The following is a 20,299-nucleotide window of genomic DNA, read 5'->3' as shown; positions in this document are numbered from 1 at the left end:
TTTGAAAATTCTTTCCGACTTCATAAGTCATAACATTCTGGACTCAAAATTGATAATCGGTTTCGGTGTCGATTGGTTAGTTTTTCACTTGCAGGCTGGATATTAGCCGGCAGTAATAACCTCCGTCATCCATCACGGGCTGCAATCGTCCCGCTGTCAGTTCTATTCCGGGCTCCGTTTTCGCTAATGATTCGCCGCCGTGAGATAGCGCGACATTTACAAAGGCCGGTTGTGCCGACGATTTGCATGTACAAATCGCTTCTTGATCTCCTTCTTGCATCGACGTATTTATATTAGACTTGGCACGGCTCAGCGTTATTGTTAGTTTTTCATTGATATCAATACAAATGCGGGAGTATTTTTCTAGATTATAACAGTCGATGTCAATTTAAGCTAGTATATTGCGTGTGACTTTTCTATTTTAGGTAGAAATTTAGCAATATAACATTGGACGTTTTTAAAAAAACATCTCCATATTAAAGCGTCAACAAAGCTCGTTTTCAACTTATTTCATAGGAATAAATCGTTGTGTATGCCGAGCCGCGTTCCACGTGCGAGTTTATAATTTATTTGCGTCGCAGTTTTCTGGCGACGATTTTCCCACAGGGGCGGCGTCTCAAACGAGCCGCTCCCGCCCTTTATGTGGTTTTTTGTGGCGGCACAAAATGCCCCGGTGGAAAACATTCAGTGATAACTGGCAACAATCGCAGCCGCCCGGATGCTCTCTCTCATTCCGCGCATACCTCACTGGACCCAACCATACTTTTTCATCCGATGCACCAACGACTGAACGCTCTTGAGACTCGTAACTGGACGAGTCATTAGAATTGTTAATTAGAGTGATTAACCGCACAGTATTTTCAAATAAAAACAAACCTTTGTTTATCGCCATCGGAAATCTTTGAGTTTCCATTTGGAATTGAACCAGAAGTGATACAAGGAACCAATTAGTTGAAAGTAGCAGGCGTTATAGTCAACTGAACTTATTTACTAAATGTCTTAATAAATTAGCATTGGAAACTTCCAAAGCTAAATATCAACAATAAATGAAGGAACAGCTAAGACGGCTTCAAATGTTTCGCTAGAAGTGCTAAAGAAAAAAGCAAATCCAATGTCATGTACAATTTTCCATAATTTCCACATTAACTAATGGTCGGCCTAATACCAAGAGCGTTTGGTGTTAGCGTGGCAGTTCATTAGCGGAGCGCGCTTCAGTCCAGCGTATTTCATTGTTCTATTGTTTTATTTGCCCCTGTCCGGTGCTTGGTGCTTACTGAGAGATATACAACTCTTATGTAAGTCCTATACTATAACGCATGAAACTTAAAAAAAAAACTGTTTTCTTTTTTCAGTTTCATCGCACATAGGTATACTCACAGAAGTCATTTTATATATTTTCCTTTTTATCACTTGGAAACTCGTAATGCATGGATACCTAGAAACAAACCTGTACATTTTTATGTCTCGCTCCAGTAAAAGAAACGTTTTATTAATATCCTATTGTTTCTTAATCGTCGGTCTAGATTTGATACAGCGATAAGTCTCCATTAAAAACATGAAGTTCGCCGGTAACTCGCAGCCGGTAGTGTTTCTCGACCAAAAAGATTCGTGTTATCTATCTGTTCGATCACGATCCGGCTGACATTACTCCGCTGTTGAGAGCCAAAGACCATTTTATTTCGACTTGTAAACCAGCCTTCTCTGACAAGTGATGGCAAATAAAATACAGAACATACGATTTTGATAACGCCGTTCTACTCGTAAAGCTGTTGCTCTCGAAGCAGTTCAAACGTTAGCAAATTATTCGAAGTTAATCTGTTGAATAAGCAGATGATCATTATTTTTAATGCAAGAAAGATAAATGTTAGTCTTAACTTTTCAATGTTTTAAGCTATTCATTGCAATGTGACGCGCTGCCGTACAAATCTCACGCTAGCTAGATGTATCACCGTTCCAGTTTGCTGACAATAAATCGTATGTTTAGCGACGCGGTGACTTGTATAATTAACAATAGCGGCATTATACGAGATTTCCAAACTAAGCGGCAGCGCAACGCAGATCGTTTGTCACGACGCAAATTGCTATTTATGAGGATTATCTATTCTTGAATGGCGTAAATCGTTTTGTAACTAAACATAAGCTTTGTTGCAAGCGAATTTGTGGTGAGAGCCCTAACCTGATTCCGCTGGGAGCGTAATAAACCTCATCGTATTCACTCGGTTGAATAAAATAATCTTCCTGATAGCTAACCTCCGATGGTAGTCTCACCGCATAACAGTACGGCTCATAAATAAAGCATTGCTATTTAGCTAACAATCGGGTTCCGATGGGCATTTGGTCAGATTCCTAGGCAGGCAGCCGTGGCAGCCACGTGTGCTCGCCTCCGCATGCCTCGGGCCGAATATGCAGCCCTTGCAGCGTGAATTTTGCCCCTATGCCGAATATTCCATGCACATCGACGCTGATAATGCTGGAGAATAACGCAACACGGTGGAACGCATGCGAATTACCATTTCATGCGGCCACAATGTCTGATAATATGAATGTGACTAATACGGTCTAATATTGATAACAATTAATAACAGACCACTGTACGAGTACAGATAATGAATAGATAGTAATTAAGCACCTACAGCGAATACTTAGTAATTACCTAGTGACGTTCTGAGGTTATGCCAATTCATTTAATTGATCAGCCTTATCAATTGGCTAATACTTATTTTTGTTTTGTAAATTATACACTATTCGCTTGCAGTTGTACTACATTGTTTTTTGTTTATTTTAGGTAAGTGACAAATGGAATCGTATCTCCGGTGATTGGTTACAATCATGATGCATCCAGCAGGATACTACGCAAATCTTGGTAAGAGCCAAAAATTACACAGATCTTATGATGCATTTAGCAACCATTTAACTGTCTTTTTCACTTCTCATGCTCATAAAGTGCGTATTTATGCCGGATGTAGCCTGAATAAAATTATTTTTTATGCTCTAGTCCATAAAGTAAAATCTTCGTCTAAGAGCTAACAGCCACGAAGACTGAAACTTCAAAAAGTTTTTTTTTTTTCAATATTTGTATAATGCGTATTCTATACGTATTACTAAATTAATGAAGATAAATAAATAAATGTAGGTACGTGTTATACAATCTACTATTTGTGAGCATTAGTTAGTAGGTACCCATATTAAATTAAGTACTGTCATCAAAATTTACATGATGCGTGAGCAACGCTACAAATTCTCACTGATAATGTCCGCGAATCCGTTCGTTAAGTATAGTTGTGCTTATCAAGTTAATTTTTCTTTCCAATTTCTTATCACAAGTCAAGCTTATCACTGTTTCCGCGAAATCGTTGTTAATCTTAGTCGAGCGTTCCTGACGTCACGCACACGATAACGTCAACGAGAATTATAGACACGATTCATCTAGCGTTAGGTGTTTAGAAATAAAACCGGCCAAGAGCGTGTCGGACACGCCCGAAATAGGGTTTCGTAGCCATTACTAAAAAATTAAGTAATATTTTTCTAAGGATTTCGTATTTTATACGGAATCTTCCATAGTTTAAGTATATTTTATACCTTAGGCTGCTACTTACTCTTAAACTACTAATAATTCACAAACAAACTTAACCGTTATAGTTTTCTTGAAAGGTTGATATACTTACTACCATCCTGATTTTTTTTCAATTTTTTCACCCACCGGTTTAGATTTAATGAAAATTTGCACTTTCAAGTTGAATATTTCGCAAACAAATCACTGAATCGAAAAATCGTCATAGCAAACCCGTAAAATACCCTACACTATAGTTGGATGAGAAAAAAAAATCACCCCACTACGTCTATGGGAGGTACCCAAAAAAAATTTTTGTTGTATCATTTTGGTGGGGATAGTTTACATATATATCCGTGCAAAATTACAGCTTTCTAGCATTGGTAGTCCCTGAGCAAAGCCGCGGACGGACGGACAGACAGACAGACAGACAGACATGGCTAAACTATAAGGGTTCCGTTTTTGCCATTGTGGCTCCGGAACCTTAAAAACGCTTACTTTTACCAAATGAAAAAGCTAGCCGAGTGCGAGTCTTATAGCGTCTATTATTAACATTAAGCAAATAGCAGTGACAAAACACTTTTTTCTTGTATTTTCGTGATTGAAAATTGAGACCTTTTTATTTTTGGTACTTACTAGTTTTTATTACTTTTCTCTTAGAGGCCACATTAACGTGAACTAAATAAAAATGTACATACATAGTATACTTACTAAGGTTCAAAATATACAACTCTGTGACATAGCGACCAAAAAATTATAATATTAATTGTAAAACTCTGTTGGGTAGTCATTAAAAGTTAATACAGTAGGTATATATCTGAAAGATCATGAATTTATCTATACACGATCTTATAGATGACAGTAATTTCTTCAGATATTTCCGAGTGCATTGGCTATCAATCAAAATGCTACAGTTTTGTATTGTGAAATATTGTTGAAAAATGTTGCCAGATATTTAATGTTATGAAATATTTATAGATATTATGCATATACCTACAGTAAGAGATGAGATTAAAGACGTAACCGATTTGACTACCAGAAAGATGCCGGTCACCAGCAGTGGTGTAGCGGTATAGCACGCGGTACGGAATACCGAGGACTTGGGTTCGATTCCCAGTGCTGGTCTTATTTTTCTGGTTTTTCTGTGCATCTTATTTCAGTTTGTATTTTAAATTTCGATTATTTATATTTAGGTAATTAAATGATTAGAGTTGGTCAACAAAAATAAATATCGAAGTTGTAGATGGCGCTATTTTGGGAAATTTGATTTACCCTTAATATATTAGATGGCGAGCGCGTCGATGACCCAGAATATAAATTAAATATCAGTAGTGAAACTGGGCAAGTATTCTTTTGAACTGACATATACCTACCTACTACATGGTTAGTATTAAAGAGATTAAATAGGCTATAATATAGAGATGCATCGGATATCAGGCCAGTATCCGGTATCCGGCCACTATTTAACTATTCGGCCGAATACCGGATAGTTGCGTACTATCCGGCCGGATACCGGATGGTAAAAAACTTATAGTTATGATTGAAAACTGGTATTTATTTATGAATTTATCAATTATTACCATCAGTTTATTATTCTAAGGGGCTGTTTCACCACCCATTTATTAATTTCAAATAACGGATAAATGTGATACTAAAATAGAACCCTAAAGCATTATAACGTAAGGCTCATTATTTATCCTCGATGAGATGTGATAATTAGGCTTGGGACTTTTGGATCTAATGCGATATCTCTGTGGTACGGTACGAATGAGTTTCGCAAGTCGTATTAAAATGATTCAGTTCAATTTTAAGTAACAAAAATAATGATAACGTCCTTTATCAAAAGTGACAAAATTACTTTTTTTTAAATATTAAGTTACGAAAAAGTTGTCAGTAGTCTGCCACAACACTAATATCAAAGAGGATGCACAAGATTTATGATAATTTAATTGCACTATATTTTAATGTGTTTATTTTACGATGTAACAACAGTATCATAGTATGTAATACTTATATCGTTTTATTTTTAAACTTTGACTTTAACTTCAAAAATTTTATAATAACATTATGACGACTCGATCCATCTAACCACGAACCACGGTATAAGCATCCAAAAGTCCCAACACACAAAGGCGGAAAGAAATATTTTTACAATAAGTATCATAATATTCACAATATACGGTCAAATAGTTCTAACCAAAGCACCGCACGCAAATTCAGAAACCTACTTACACATAGTGCCCTAATCCTTCCAAATCTGAGTCCTGAAACACCTGAACATTTACTTAAGTAACCGTTAGTTCGCAATGAGCACCTTCCCTCCCTCATCCGACTAGACAAATAGCAGTAATTCACTACATTTGCACTTGGCTTAATAGCTTCACTCGGTTTGTAGTGAACACGGTTCCAATTGATTGGCCAATTAGATACCACTAATGCGTTCTCCATTCCCGGAACAATTTAGGGCGAACGCAATTAATTCTTCAGAAAAAGAAGTTTGAAGCTTCCTAACCAGTTTCCTAAATTTGGGTGTAGGAGAAAAACTGTTATCTCAGTAATGATCTAAATTGGTTTAACCGTCCATTGTATTAGGTTTTGTAGGTATTACTTAGTCGAAAAGGAAGATCTTCAAGAAGTTTATCTTTAGCTTCGGGGATAATTGACTGTCCAAATGCTATATACCTACATAGTAATAGTGACGTTTCTTTTAACAACATGAACCCTTTTGTATCGAATGCTATTGCTATTGTGGTCCCTATTTCTGTCCTGTATGGATTAATTATTAAGTGGAACGGGCAGTAAAATGCCAAGCTATGGAGGTATACAGTCACAACGCGTGGTCGGTTGGCGATACACTAGTTGCCTCGGGCCGCATTCGCGTCAACGTTGGTTAGAAACGTCTACTCTATCGCAAGGAATAACCATAAAATTATGATTTATAAACGTCGACTCACCATTGCCTCGTGTAATAAAATCGACAGTTTTACCATGTGGGACTACGGCGTGCCATTTCTTATACGTTATGGGATTTCTAGTTGTAGATTTATTTATGTAGTAAGTACTTACGTATGAGTAATGTATGTGCAATAACATGCTCTAGTTACTGTAATTATTTTTTTGTTGCTATTAAATTAGATGATAAGTAATAACTCTATTCAGGCTAGAAAATCTCCTAGCGGTTTGTTTATAAACAGCACGTAAAGTACAATTCAATAGAATCTGTCAATTTTCTACATATTTAAGACACCCTATCGTGGGCACACTTGATTATATATGTCCCTGTTGTTGCAATTATCATCTAAAAGAAATCAAAAAAGAATAATAGTCACATCACAAAGCCTTAGGCAGCCCGGTGTTTATATTAGTAGGCTGGAAGTGTCTACAGGATTGTCAGATTCTATTGAATTGGAGTTTAGGTGTATGCTTTAGAAAAAGTGATTTGAAGTTTGCACAGATAAATTATTATGCGTGGATTACGGATTGTTAATAATTCATTTCCATTTCTTATTAAAATTTGTAGAGCAGACATGTCATATTCTGATCAAAGAAGTACGCACGCTGACCCATATCCGGTGAACACAAAATCGGTGCCATAAGCACACACCACATGCAATGCACAATGTTTATCCGCGCCTGACCTCAGGTCCTTTGACGAGCATTAATAATTAAGAGTCGGGAAGTACCGAGGATGCAACGAGCGCAGCATGCAAGCGGGGCACTTCGGACGCCTCCACCGCCGCCAACGTGACATAATACTCGCCCCGCCCACGCGCTCTCGCTCTCTCGTCCAACGTGCGAGCGAGACGCCCACATTCCCGCCGCCGAAGCCTCCGCGCTCTACTGTTTCTAAGAAAAGCCAACTGTTATTACCCGCGGCGGATTGTTCTCGACCTCTTGGCGCGCTCCCATGAATGAACGCAGCGCCCGCAGGTGCGCACCCCCCAGCGCTGAATTTCGACAGCAATTACCCACTTCTAAATGCGTATAGTTGCAAACCAATCTTGGACACGCAACATGATAATTTTCAGTGGCCAGCAATGCTACGCTTCGGCCTAATCGCAGGGCTTCGCAGGAAGTTGCGGACCGAGAGCGCGGTTGATTTGCATTGATAGTTTTGTTTGATTGAACACGCTCCTTTCACGATGAGCTCTCGCCCTACCCCTTCAGATCAGAGGCATCAATTACACATCTATTGGCACTAATTCGTGTGACAGTATAGGTACGTGTGGGAAGATCTAGCTCTCGCTGCCAATGATTGGATAATCAAATTAATTCAGTCGCATTAAGTATTGAATCATTCGTTAAGTGTTATGATTGATGCGCATGAATGACTAATAATTTACGTGGTTTAACAAGAGCTGGGGGCCTACCATGATCTTTTCATAAACGATCCAAACGCAGAGCAGTTCAATTTAGGCACCTAAACTGAATCGTCGAAATTGGTACCACAACGTTTACCTATTGCTCAGAGCTGAGTCTCAATGGTTTACAAGTGAATGAAAAACCGATATTGTCTCTGGTCCGAAACTGCAGGGCTACTACGAAACTCGAAACTCGAAGTTCGTGTCGTACCGTCCCTCTCGCTCTCGTATTAAATAATATAAGTGTCAGAGGGACCGCACGACACGAACTTCTAGTTTCGAGTTTCGTAGTAGCCCTGCTGAAACGCTAAGTCGCGAAAGGGATGCCGCTATATGCAAACCAAATAGTGTATACTAAAACCTCTTTATTTTGGAAAACCATAACACTATGTCATTCCGTGTTCTTAGCAACCATTGTGCTGATTACAAATAATGTTTAGGCTGTCACTAATCCACGAGTCTCTTTTCTCACTGAAAAATTAGTTTTATCAATGAGGAGTAAAGAAGCACAATGTCGTGAGGAGTACCTATGAAAAGTTATAAAACTTGAATAAAAGTTAAAAAGTTGTTGAAGTTTAAAAAATATTCCAAGTAAAATACTTAGAACAAAATACCATAACGGGCCTTATCACGCTATTTTTACACGAGTAATATTTACCTCGAGGTTTGAAACGTTATAAAATATTTAGAAGTCCAAAATAATTGACAGAATGAGTAACTTATACTGAATCGCAAAATTTGACACTGACGCGATTCAATTGCCACTCAAGTTAAGCGTCATGGTAAGAAAACCGCTTGAAGTGAGTGAATGAAAATGTCTGTATCGCTGTCGCTGAACCGTGCTTGAACTGAATCGCAAAAGTTACGTCGTGGTACGAAATAGCGATGCAGTTCAGTTAAGAGCCTAAACTGAATCGTATTAAGAGAGCGTGGTAGGCCCCCAGGAACCAATGAAACTGAAGTTTAGTAGTCATCGCGTCAGTAGTCACCTTATGAAGGTAGTATATACCTACCTACCGACCGCTTTACCGCAAATTGCAATTTCAAATAGACTGAGTACTTATAACTAATTGCATTGTTTGCTGAACCATTTTCCTCCAACCTATCCTAAAAAAACTTGGCTGTACAATAAGTTTTGGAATTTACAAAAGTATTATTAGGTTAGCATCACAAATTTCACTAAGTACTGCTAAAACAAATGATTTGGATAGTTAAGTACTTACTTTCGAATCATACAAAGCCATTTTTTTATATAATTTCATTTTGGACGAGTGACAAATTTTATAAATGATACTATAAGGATGTTAAAAATCTCTTGGCATCAGCCTTAGATAATAAACATGAATTTTGATATACGATTACGCATGATCACCTAAATAGATTTCCGGAGCTGTAACATGGCAAAATTATTGTCTTCTAGACGTTAATGTCTTTTAGTCATTCGATATTCGGTCCGGGACGTAAATACTAGCCATGACAAATATATCTGTTGCCCGCTAATAACTGTTGCCCGCGTCTCCGTCTGCGATGAAACCCTTCATCGCTCTCGCGCTGGGACTATGCAATGGAGATTTCCAGAATAAAAACTACCCTAAGTCGGGTCTCTAGTTATATAATATAAGTTCATACAATACAAGTTCATAGAATAAATAAGTTGGAATCATGCGAAGACACTTAAGAACGGGTATAAAAGTCGGATTTATGAGAAAATTTTATTCCTGCTTAAAAAAGGCTCTAGTTATCTCTATACCAAATATCATCTCATTCGGTTTAGTGGTTTAAGCGTGAAGTGGTAACATGCAAAGTTACTTTTGCATGTAAAATACATATTATATGTACTAGAGAGGATAATCAAATTGCTATACTTACTAGAATGAAACAACTAAGAATGCGTCCGGTGCAACATAAAAGCCATAAGAAATAAATAAAAATAAATAAATAATCGAACTGTCTGAACTCAATATAAGTTAATATAACTAATCAAACCTAATAGGTCAGTCAGTAAAATATCCCTCACACTAGAGAACTATTTAATGTTTATCTGTCTTTCCCGGTCAAAACAATTTAATTAAAGATCTTAAGGATAGCATGTTCATATCTTCGATGTCAATTAAACAAAATTATAATGAATAAAAACCATAATCACATCACGATCGCTTAAAATTGTCGCATAATCAGATAAATACAAACTAAATTAATGACTACCAACCGATAAGGAGAGAAAGCAACATGATATTATAACCATTCATAGAGAGTTCGCAGCTGGCTACTTTGATTGAAATAGGCCCTCCGCATCTCACGTTAAGGCTGTAAGGCGCCATTTCGGCAGTGGAAGTGGTCAGACCGGTCCCGGCACACTGTCGTAATAACAGTAGCCTTAACGATTGTTGGTTCACGATAAATATACCTTGTTCCGCCGTTATATAGCGCCCGCGGCTGGTTGTCTTCCATATTTAACAGCTATCGTACAAACTAGACGAAAATCTATTCTAAGTCAATGCTAATCAGCAATCACCCGGTCGAGCATATTCTAGATATTAAAATAATGTGTGTTAAGTTGCTTTTAATTTTTAATGACATAATTTATGTAGAGATTATAAAGCAGCCAGTACTCGGTTTGCCTCCACGAATCCAGCCACAAAATAAGTGCCTACTTCATTGTTGTCATGTAAACACGTGAGTTTTCTCCGTGCTCTAGATAAAAACACGTAATGATTCACTTCAGAGGCGCGATGATTTCCACCGACTCGGAAAATTCCTGTTACCGTGTAGAGACTTTCTTCAACGATCAGTGCACTGGACCACTCAAATAATCAACACGCGAACAAAACTCAATTTGATACTAATTGACGATGCATGCAGGATGATTGTATTTGGGATGTTTACAAGAAAACGCTTCAATGCCATCAGTCATCTTGTCATAAAAGATTTACATAGTTTTTTTTTCAACAGCTCTAATCTTGTCAATGCAATAAATAATATAACCACTTTTGTAGCACATAGCACGTGCTCATAAAATAAAAGTGTATTAAGAGGAATATGATGCTATATTTAACAATGGGGCACGATACGAGTACCTAAAATTTATTTTCCATCAATTCATTTTAGTTCGATATAAGTAGGGATTAAGAAGAAATAACCATATAAAACTTAACTATAAACTAACTACCTAACTTGAAAATTTAATACCTGCTAAATTAAATCTAAAAAACTGGCCAAGAGCGTGTCGGACACGCCTGAAATAGGGTTCCGTGGCCATTACGAAAAAATTAAGTAATATTTTTTTAAGGATTTCGTATTTCATTTCGTTTCGTTTCGTAGTTTTATTTTATACCTTAGACTGCTATTTACTCTTAAACTACTAATAATTCTCAAGCAAACTTAGCCGTTATAGTTTTCCTTGAAAGTTTGATATACTTAACTACTACCATTCTGATTTTTTTTTTTAAATTTTCCACCCACCGGTTTAGATTTTAGAGGGGGGGGGGACGCCCGATATTAATGAAAATTTGATAGATAGATAGATCGTTTTAGCAACCCCCTAATGGTTTTTAAAGACCTATCCAACGATACCCCACACTACAAGATTGGATAAGAAAAAAAAACACCCCCACTTTACGTCTATGGGAGGTACTGTAAAAATAAATGTTTATTTTATTTTTTATTATACCATTTTATCGGCATATTGATAATTCTAGTTTTTTTTTTATTGTATCTCATTTTTGAATGTTTTTTATTCATTTATTATATAAGAGAGTATTTTTAATCAAAGATGTTTAATTTGACGATGAAAATTAAACAAAAAGCGAAAGTAATATAGTATTACCTGACTATATGGGAATGTATCTTTGTAGTGTAATGCTGTACATGAACTCGCCTTTTTAAATTACATGTTTTACCTAATACTATAGGCCTTAAAAACCCCTCAACCAGAGGCCGTATTGCCTAACGTTTTTGACGCTCGAAATCGCAATCAAATGACAGTTTTTGTATGCTTTGTTATTTATCTTTTCTCTTTCGATATAAAATCTACTATTTTTCTAATCTATTTTTTTTCGTATGTTAAGATGAACAATCCAAGTATCTATAACCATTAGAAAATGTAATCATTTATTCGTCAAAGTTTCCACAAAGTCTGTGTAAAAAATTAAAAACTAAACGGGTTACTTCTTCAACTTTAAAATAACTGTAGGACATTCCTAACTACTTAAGCTGTGTTTTATCAAATACCGTCAAGATAAGAGAACCAAAGCAATGATGACATCACTGTAGCACAGACCATGCCTTGATAAAGAAAGTGGCCTGAGGGTAAACTTTTAACTACCTGATAAAAGTGATAATCGCTATTGACATAATTATAATATCGGGTCAATTTAGTTTATTTACTACATTTACTTTATTTTTATAAAAGTTGACAATACACGAGCTGGATTGTAATTGTAACTCAATATGTTTAATCACTACTTATTGGAAACGACTGCAGGCAGCCAACTGGGCGAGCCGTAAAAATCAGTCCTAATTAAAGTGTCTCCAGCGGAATAAAATAAAAAATAATGATCTACAACTTCCCCAAGATTCGTGAGCGCCTGCTCCACTCAAGCAAAGTCGACTTGGCACAGACAGGAGCATATCGGATCGAAACTCGAAATCTCAAACCGGTTCCTGAAGTGCTTCGTCCCTTTCATTTGCACAGCCGTGCGTATGTTTGGGTCTCTTCTGTGACTCACCATGTTTCTACGTATCACGCCCGCCGCTCTACGCACTTCATGGTCACCCGTTCAACTCCGTCACGCTTTGGCTGCAATGACTGGGCGTTTAATGCGACAATATATTAATGTCCAAATTTATTACCAAATTGACTTATAATAAATAAATTATTCCTTTAAACAACAACTATGTGGCATTTGTTGTTTTGAACAAAAATTTATTGGCTTCCATAGGTATGTCCCACTTTAATTATGTATATTGAAATCCCTTTGTATGTATCTGCTCAAAAAACGTGAAAATCGAGTTCAATACGGTACCACTAGATTGATAATGAATCAATTTTAGCATGCAAAGTGTTTTATTAAAACAGGAATTTTAAAAGTCAAAACACATTTGCTTCCTTTTAGCAGACGGCAATGTAATTCGCCTGAGGACTTGACTTTATTTATTTTATCCATCTGTTCTAAAAGCGTCTCCCAGGTGAAAGGACGTTTTATTTGTCATCATGCCATCGAGATTAAGAGAAAAATTTACGGCGCTTTAAACGTTTATGCGCCATTTGGCGTGTTCATGTATAAACATTCTGGGTTCTCGAGTAGGTACGATCGTTACCGAATTTTGCCGCTACTAATTTTTCACTTCAAATACTCGTTTACATTTGTATTTATGTTAATTAATCGCCAAAACTTAATATTAACCGGTATCGACGTAATGACATTGACATTAACATCAGAGGCGATGATTCATTTATTACTTAGGTAGGTGCCTATTCTTTAAATTATTGGTTGTAACAAATGGCGTCGAACGCGGTGCACTTCGAAGTTTAGAAAGAGAAAGGAAACTTATTCAAAAGTAGGCAATGTTTTTGCTGTTCTCGTTGGCTGTAGCGGCGCACGCGCATGATTCACCGCGCGTGGGTCGGAGCTTATTGTATTCGCTCGTCTCCACACTAGATAACATTGACTTTTTTTCTTGGTCTACAACATAACGTTAAAGCAGTCAATGATTCACTGCACCTGTAACTAATTTTAGATGCGTCTATTCAAACTTTCTTTTTCATTGGCACAGTGTGATGTTTCATTTGAACCGCTTAGCGATATTAAATTGCACAAATTGAATGTGATTTAAATTTCGGAAAGAACTTTATGATTGTAGGTCGGAGCGCTCCTTCATTAAGACCTTTATTGTTGTAATAATTGAAACTGTTATTTACCTTCGCCGTCAACTTTGAGACACTTTCTTAATACGGAATGAGGCTTTTACAAACATGTCTTTTAAACATTGTGTGCAGAGGTGTTTTACCAAGTCAATGGGTTTGATTGTGGGCTTTTTAACTTTCTTGTTTAAATATGTTATTTTACTATCGTATTTCATAGAAGCATCAAGGATACTAAAGAACAAAGTCATGTATACGAGTAAGTACATAATCATCATCCTCAATTTCAAATATATATAATATATTTAGGACCCTTGACTATAAGTAAAATTTTGCATGTTTTATAATAGGATCTCTGAAAATGTCCTTCCAGTTGATGCTTACCTACTTAAACTATAGAGCAGCTTTAAATGCTGATATTTAGCTTGATGACCTTTAAGAGATCGATACACATTAAGCTGACGACAACAACGATGTCGCAAACGTGAGCATTGTGCGCCTGCGCAGGCATCGAGCTTTCTCACCGTGGCATTGTGGCTTACACGTTCACTTCGCTGCTACGTTTAACAGTGCAAATACAACTCGGTTAAATAATAATAGAATAATAGCGTACAGTTGCCAATTCATTCTCCCAGCTTCTTAATTTAACCACTGGAATTAGTAGGTAGCTTTAAAATATGATGCCGCCGATTAAGCTTACCTACACTGTATTGCATTTCAGAACTTATTTAACCAATATAAAAGGAGATAGCATCGCTTCTCGTGTCGATAAAATCACTCGTTAATTGGTAATATCTACTACTTTACAATTAAGATTTCATTAGCCAGTACGACATTAAAACTTGACAATAAAAGCCAATGTATATTGCACGTAGGTAACTCATGCATTAGCTTATGTCGTAAAAAGCTTAGGCCTTTACCCATCGCATGCTGACGTGGGGTCAATATCCCGTTATGCAATGCAACGTGCTCGATGCATCGGCAAGCTTAAACAAAATACTTGGAAAAATACTATGCGCCAGAACTAGGTAACAAGCTTAAGCAAGCATCCAATATAGAGGTCACCCAACACAACACGAGACTTATTCCATGGGAATATTTGAATTTTTCGTGGCAGTACCTAGTTGATTTATTTATTAATCAAATAAAAGTTTTAAATTTTATTTACACGCTCATGTCATAGAGCCGTAGGCTTGATTATAAAGAGTTTAATGCTAGCATGTTAGGCGAGTAGAAGTCTCAAAATCATCTAAAAAGCACAGGAAGTGAAACTGAACTGGCCCAGTAGCGCAATTGCGTGGATTTCACAAACTTTTACTAGTACTAGTAGGAGATAGAGTTTTTGCAAGTACCTACATAATATGAATTAATAATAATACGCATAAATAAAGGTAAGAATTAAGTTTTACCTGATAGCAAAAATAGTTAATTTAATCGTGATCTCACTTGTTTTTCATCACATGTGAAACATTGGTCACCGCTGTTTCGTCGTACCAAGGGGGTTAGGCCCGGTATACATGCATTATTCAAGGCTCATTCCTATTCAACGCCGACAGGCCACCCGATAAAAACTTCTCGTTTGACAAGTCGGACGCCAGCACCCTTTGTACTACTTACGTCATGCCCTTATGTCTCCTACGCTAAACTTATGGTTGTTGAATATTTTCAACGAGCAATAATTAAGTCTAAGCAATATTTATGAGTTACTACGCATCTCTTTTTCCGTGTTCGGAAAAGGATTGTGCTTCATGTACATATTATTTTTTCACTTCCTAAACACGTTGGTAAACTTTTTCAAACAGCTTTGTGTGAAAATAAGGATGTGGGGTCAAATTTGTTAATTTAAATGAGAATCGCTCAAAAACACAGACTACTAAATAATTTTCATAAATATGGAAATCGTTTGTGGGTAACGGATGACAAATGCTTTCCGAAAATAAATATAAAATAATATGTAAGTAAGTATCCAAATTGAAAACGTAAACTATCACGAAATTTATACAAACGTTGGAATATATTTTCCTTGTTTTATTAGTTCATTTTGGTGCTTTCTCTTTTATTTTATTTTATACAGAAATAGACGTCCACTAATATTAATATCTAGAATAATGCGATGTCGCACCATGTGGAGGTTAAAGATCAAATAGTTTAGTAACGATCCTTAGGCGAGACAGCGCGGGCGGAGCAAAAGCTCAACGCTCCAATCGACGCTTGATCGATTCGGCCTACTTAAATTCAACAAGTTAGTTTCTACTAATAGCTTAATTTAGACTATAAATCATACATAATATACCATAATTTATGAAAGTTATTTTTAACGCCATTTTCATATTTTTATTAAATTTCTCGATGAGGGCTACAGCATAGATGTCGCTAGCGTCGCTGCTTAAGTGACTAAATAAGAAACAAACAGGCTGAGATATGTGGTGCATAGGAGAAATTCGTGTCTGTACCGTTGTCCAGCGGTGGTGTAGCGGTATAGCACGCGGCACGGAGTGCCGAGGAACTGGGTTCGATTCCCAGCGCTGGTCTTATTTTTCTGGTTTTTCTGTGCATCTATATTTCAGTTTGTATTTTCGATATGGGTTTTACGGGATGACCGTAAAAAGTAGTACTTAACAAAAATTTGGAATTGAAATAAAAAATACAAAAAGATTCCAAAAACCAATCTTATTCTTATTAAATTTATTAGAACTGTTCGAAATACGAGTTAAAATGTTAAGCAGGCTTTACCGTCCCTGATATTTCCCTGGTATTATTGCCGGGAGTCACTCGGTAACCCGGGTCTTGTGCGACACTTTCAACTTACATAATTCTTATTATTAATTAATGCTGGAATGAATATTGAACAGCCTAATTATTAGCTGTAGAATTACACCATCGGAAGTGGTGGGAACGGTGACCGTTGCTGGCATACTGCCCGCGCTGTGAACGACTGACGCCTTTACTGTTAGGTACGCGTTGACTGTCCGCAGTATGAGATTTTATTCTAACTAAATTAATTGTTTACTGGAACTCCTAGCTGCATTGTTGTTATTTTAATAATTGAAAACACTATGTGTACAGACCTATATATTCCACAAAATCGACAAAAAATAATTAAATGAAAAAAAAACAGAATATCAAAATATAAGTAGGTACCTTAGATTTAATAAATTACAAAGACTTCGCTTATCTCCGACTTTTTAAGTGTCGTGTCACTTATCTGAAGCTGCACTACATAGATGCTTATAGCACGTACACTATTTTACTTTTCAAATAAATCACCATAAAATACTTAGAGGCTCTAAGTTTCGCACAGTAAAATGATCTCTCTAGCTTTATTTAAGGCACTATCACAGCCAATTGCGGTACACAGGGATGCTATTTCTTTATTGTTTCCCATTAAGTCTACATCGTGTTTTTTTTTCAATAAAATTTATTCTACGGCCTCTTTTTTACCTACAGGATAGATTGTATACTACATACATATAACACAGGCAACACAGCTCGATTTTTCAACTCTGTTGATACTCTAGCTAGCGACTACCGGCGGAGTATTATACTAGGATGTCAAGCTACTAACACGTTGTACAATGGTTCCTTTAATTAACTCTCTCTTGTTATGCAAATTGTTACAGCAGCAACAATTCTTTATGAATGCAACTGCACTTTATAATGACCCGCATAGTAAAGTGATTGTCTGTGTTGCAACTGGCAACCCTGCGTGGATCGTGCCGCGGGCGACGGCAGTCTGTTCACAGCCACTCATTTTCTAATTATCTACCATAGCAATTCTATTAGCAAATTTATCGCGCGACACCAAGTCCGACAGAAGTCATCTGCTTTTGCCTAACACAAGAAATTGGTTTAGATTCATAATTTTCTCGATAGTTGAACCTGTGGTAATGATGAACCGTACGACCATACCGTACCGTACACACCAAAAACTATAAATAATAGACTAAGCTCTAAAAAATACAGACTAGCTTGTAACGTTGGCTGCTAACACGACATGATGAATAATAGAAATACATATATTGCTGAACAAGGGATCTAGACCTTTATCTGACTAAGCGTTTTATGCATTACACTGGAAATAACAAACATAAATGGCAAACCAACAGTACCTACAGCACGCACTTAGCTACTCATAAATATGGACATGTCTCGCAAGAACCTTGTTTTTTAACATTTATAGGTATCTTGCGATGTAGGAATTCTGCTAATCGTCGCTGGCAACATTTCACGCATGCCGTGGATGTTGTTGCTGCGGTAAATGAGCGTAATTTAACCGCAAGCAGCCTCCTTTACTCACCCCAGAAACGACTAACCAGAGGACGACTTGTTAAGTAAGTATGTCAATAATACCAAACCTAGGGGAACAAGTTTTCTCGTGGTTAGGAATCCTGAGTTGCACTAAATAAATATCAATTTCATTGTTAAGGTCTCATCCTAATAGGTGCAGCGGTGCTATCTGCTCGGGCGTGGCCCATGCGGCCGCTCGAGTAAATCACCAAACACGCGCTCGCGCCGACGCCACGCCGCCGCCACAATCTATGCAAATCGTGGGCTCAAACTTATTGCTCTCGCCTCGACTCCTTTCCAAATGCATACTAAATAGCTCACCAACCACGCCAGCCTTTGTTCCAAGTTTTTCACTTAACCTCTTATGCATCGTTTATTTAAGGAGAAAACGGTGTACCTACAAACAAATGATCAATTTTAACAATAATTAAATACGGATAAATCAAATTTATTCTTGTGACTAATTAGTGTTTCAATTCCAGGTTACCTTTCACGTATTCCCATGGCGTTCTTGGAATAAAACACAGAATGTAACGAGAGCTGTTGCTCCCGTTCTTCCGCATAGATGCTACTCGCGTTACGATACGATCCAATTATACTTGATACTGAAGAGAAATATTATTGCACTGATTAACTACTATGCGAGATGTAATTACGGTGAGAATCGCAGCCGGTTCACAATGATACTTGAGTTATACCTACGTAGCTAATAAATAAAATCAAGCTATTTACACTCCTAATTCTGATGTTAATGATTTACAACACGTAAAACGTTTTTATTCTTTAACTTTGTCATATGCCAGAAATAATGTGAACGCAAAGACAGAATACTGATAATAATCTACTACACTGCACTCACTTTGTTGTTAATTTAGCACGTAAATTGAAAATAAACTATTCTAGGTACACTAATAGCAGTCTCATTCATTTTATGCTATCCGAGTGGTCAATGAACTCTCTCGGATTGTCGACGGCATTGGCAATTGTCTGCTGCACCAGGACACAATTTTACTGCTCCTTTACCGACACCAACGCCAGCCTGGCTTATTGCTATTATAATAAGTAGTAGAAACAATTAAAACTATTATACCGCATTACTAATATTACATTGGCCAACCGTTACCTTTACAGACGATTTATTCAATGCTGTCGAGGCACTTCCTTTATCTTTTATCCTTTGGTGAGATTTTATTTACTAAACCATATGAAACTATCGAGAAGTGTTCTATTCTATACGGCTTAACTGATTTCAAAGCACTCAAGATGTTCTCAACAAACTTGTTGCACGCTAAGAGCGTACCCAACATAGTCATAAACTTAGTTAATCCCTCCGTCGGTAACATTGCCGATGCCGGCTTCAGTGCAGTTCAAATTGATTCAATTATCAGCGCACCTTGATCTCACTAGTGCTCTGAGATTCACCTCTCAGCACAACATGTTCATCCGACGATACTATCTTAGTTAACCGTATACAGTTTCTGTAAGCAATTTAATCACAGATCTAAGTTCAAAAAGTTGTCACGATCCGGTCAGAACTCTTAACTATTTTAAGCCCATTTTTCATGTACGCGGCTATACACGTATATAATTTGTATCACTCAGTATTCAGAAGGTGACGTCTTCAACTCACGCACCTTGCTTTGAAGTTGGTCGTGAATTCATTGTTTTTGACGCACTGACGTGGTATTGAACCGCAATAAGAAAGACCCGAGCCCACGTCCAAATCATGCGATCATTGAATATTAAATAAATTTGTGTGAGAATTTTTATCGACATAAACACCATAGTAGCGTGTATGCATGATGTTCTCTTTGCGTGTACCCAATGCCTTATTTCTGCAACGTAATTATATGCTACCTGGCTGTAGTGCTGTTTATATCGATTAAGCGTGAGACGTGAATGGTATATTGGACCTACATAGTCAGCGTAGTGTGGCTGCTCGCCTATCGTATCGGTTACGTCAGTTCCTTTTTGCAATGTAATTCCTGACCAGGATCTCGGAATCTCAGGTTCTGCAACTCTATCCAGATTGTCGATTTATTCACTATGGTGTTCGGTTTACAAATTTTTCTCTGTTGTATGTAACATTATACGCACATTTAGAACGAAACCGACACAATAGGGATGTTGACACCATTAAAAAATAATTCGAAGACACGACTTCAATAAAAAAACGCTTTATTTTAGACCTAAAAACCAGATTAATTTTCGATTAACTGCAAAATTAGACTTTTTGTT

At 37.1% G+C, this 20,299-nt stretch overlaps 1 protein-coding gene across 3 annotated transcripts in view; it reads left to right on the top strand.

Annotated features, from left to right (window-relative positions):
- The window catches only part of sd (TEA domain transcription factor 1 homolog scalloped), a 62,580-nt gene that overhangs the window by 12,771 nt on the left and 29,510 nt on the right, over positions 1-20,299 (top strand). For 2 of the 3 annotated variants that reach the window (XM_074110894.1, XM_074110903.1), the window contains exon 2: positions 2,786-2,863. The exons of the other annotated variant lie outside the window; for it this stretch is intronic. In XM_074110894.1, coding sequence (XP_073966995.1) covers positions 2,830-2,863 — 34 coding nt within the window. In that variant the 5' untranslated portion in view covers positions 2,786-2,829. The remainder of the gene's footprint in view (positions 1-2,785; positions 2,864-20,299) is intronic. 3 annotated transcript variants of the gene reach the window in all.

Source organism: Choristoneura fumiferana, chromosome 2 (genome assembly GCF_025370935.1).
Source record: "Choristoneura fumiferana chromosome 2, NRCan_CFum_1, whole genome shotgun sequence".
Classification (NCBI taxonomy): Eukaryota; Metazoa; Arthropoda; class Insecta; order Lepidoptera; family Tortricidae; genus Choristoneura; species Choristoneura fumiferana.
The sequence above is the reverse complement of the archived record's forward strand: the minus strand, read 5'-3'. Positions and strand labels throughout refer to the sequence as shown.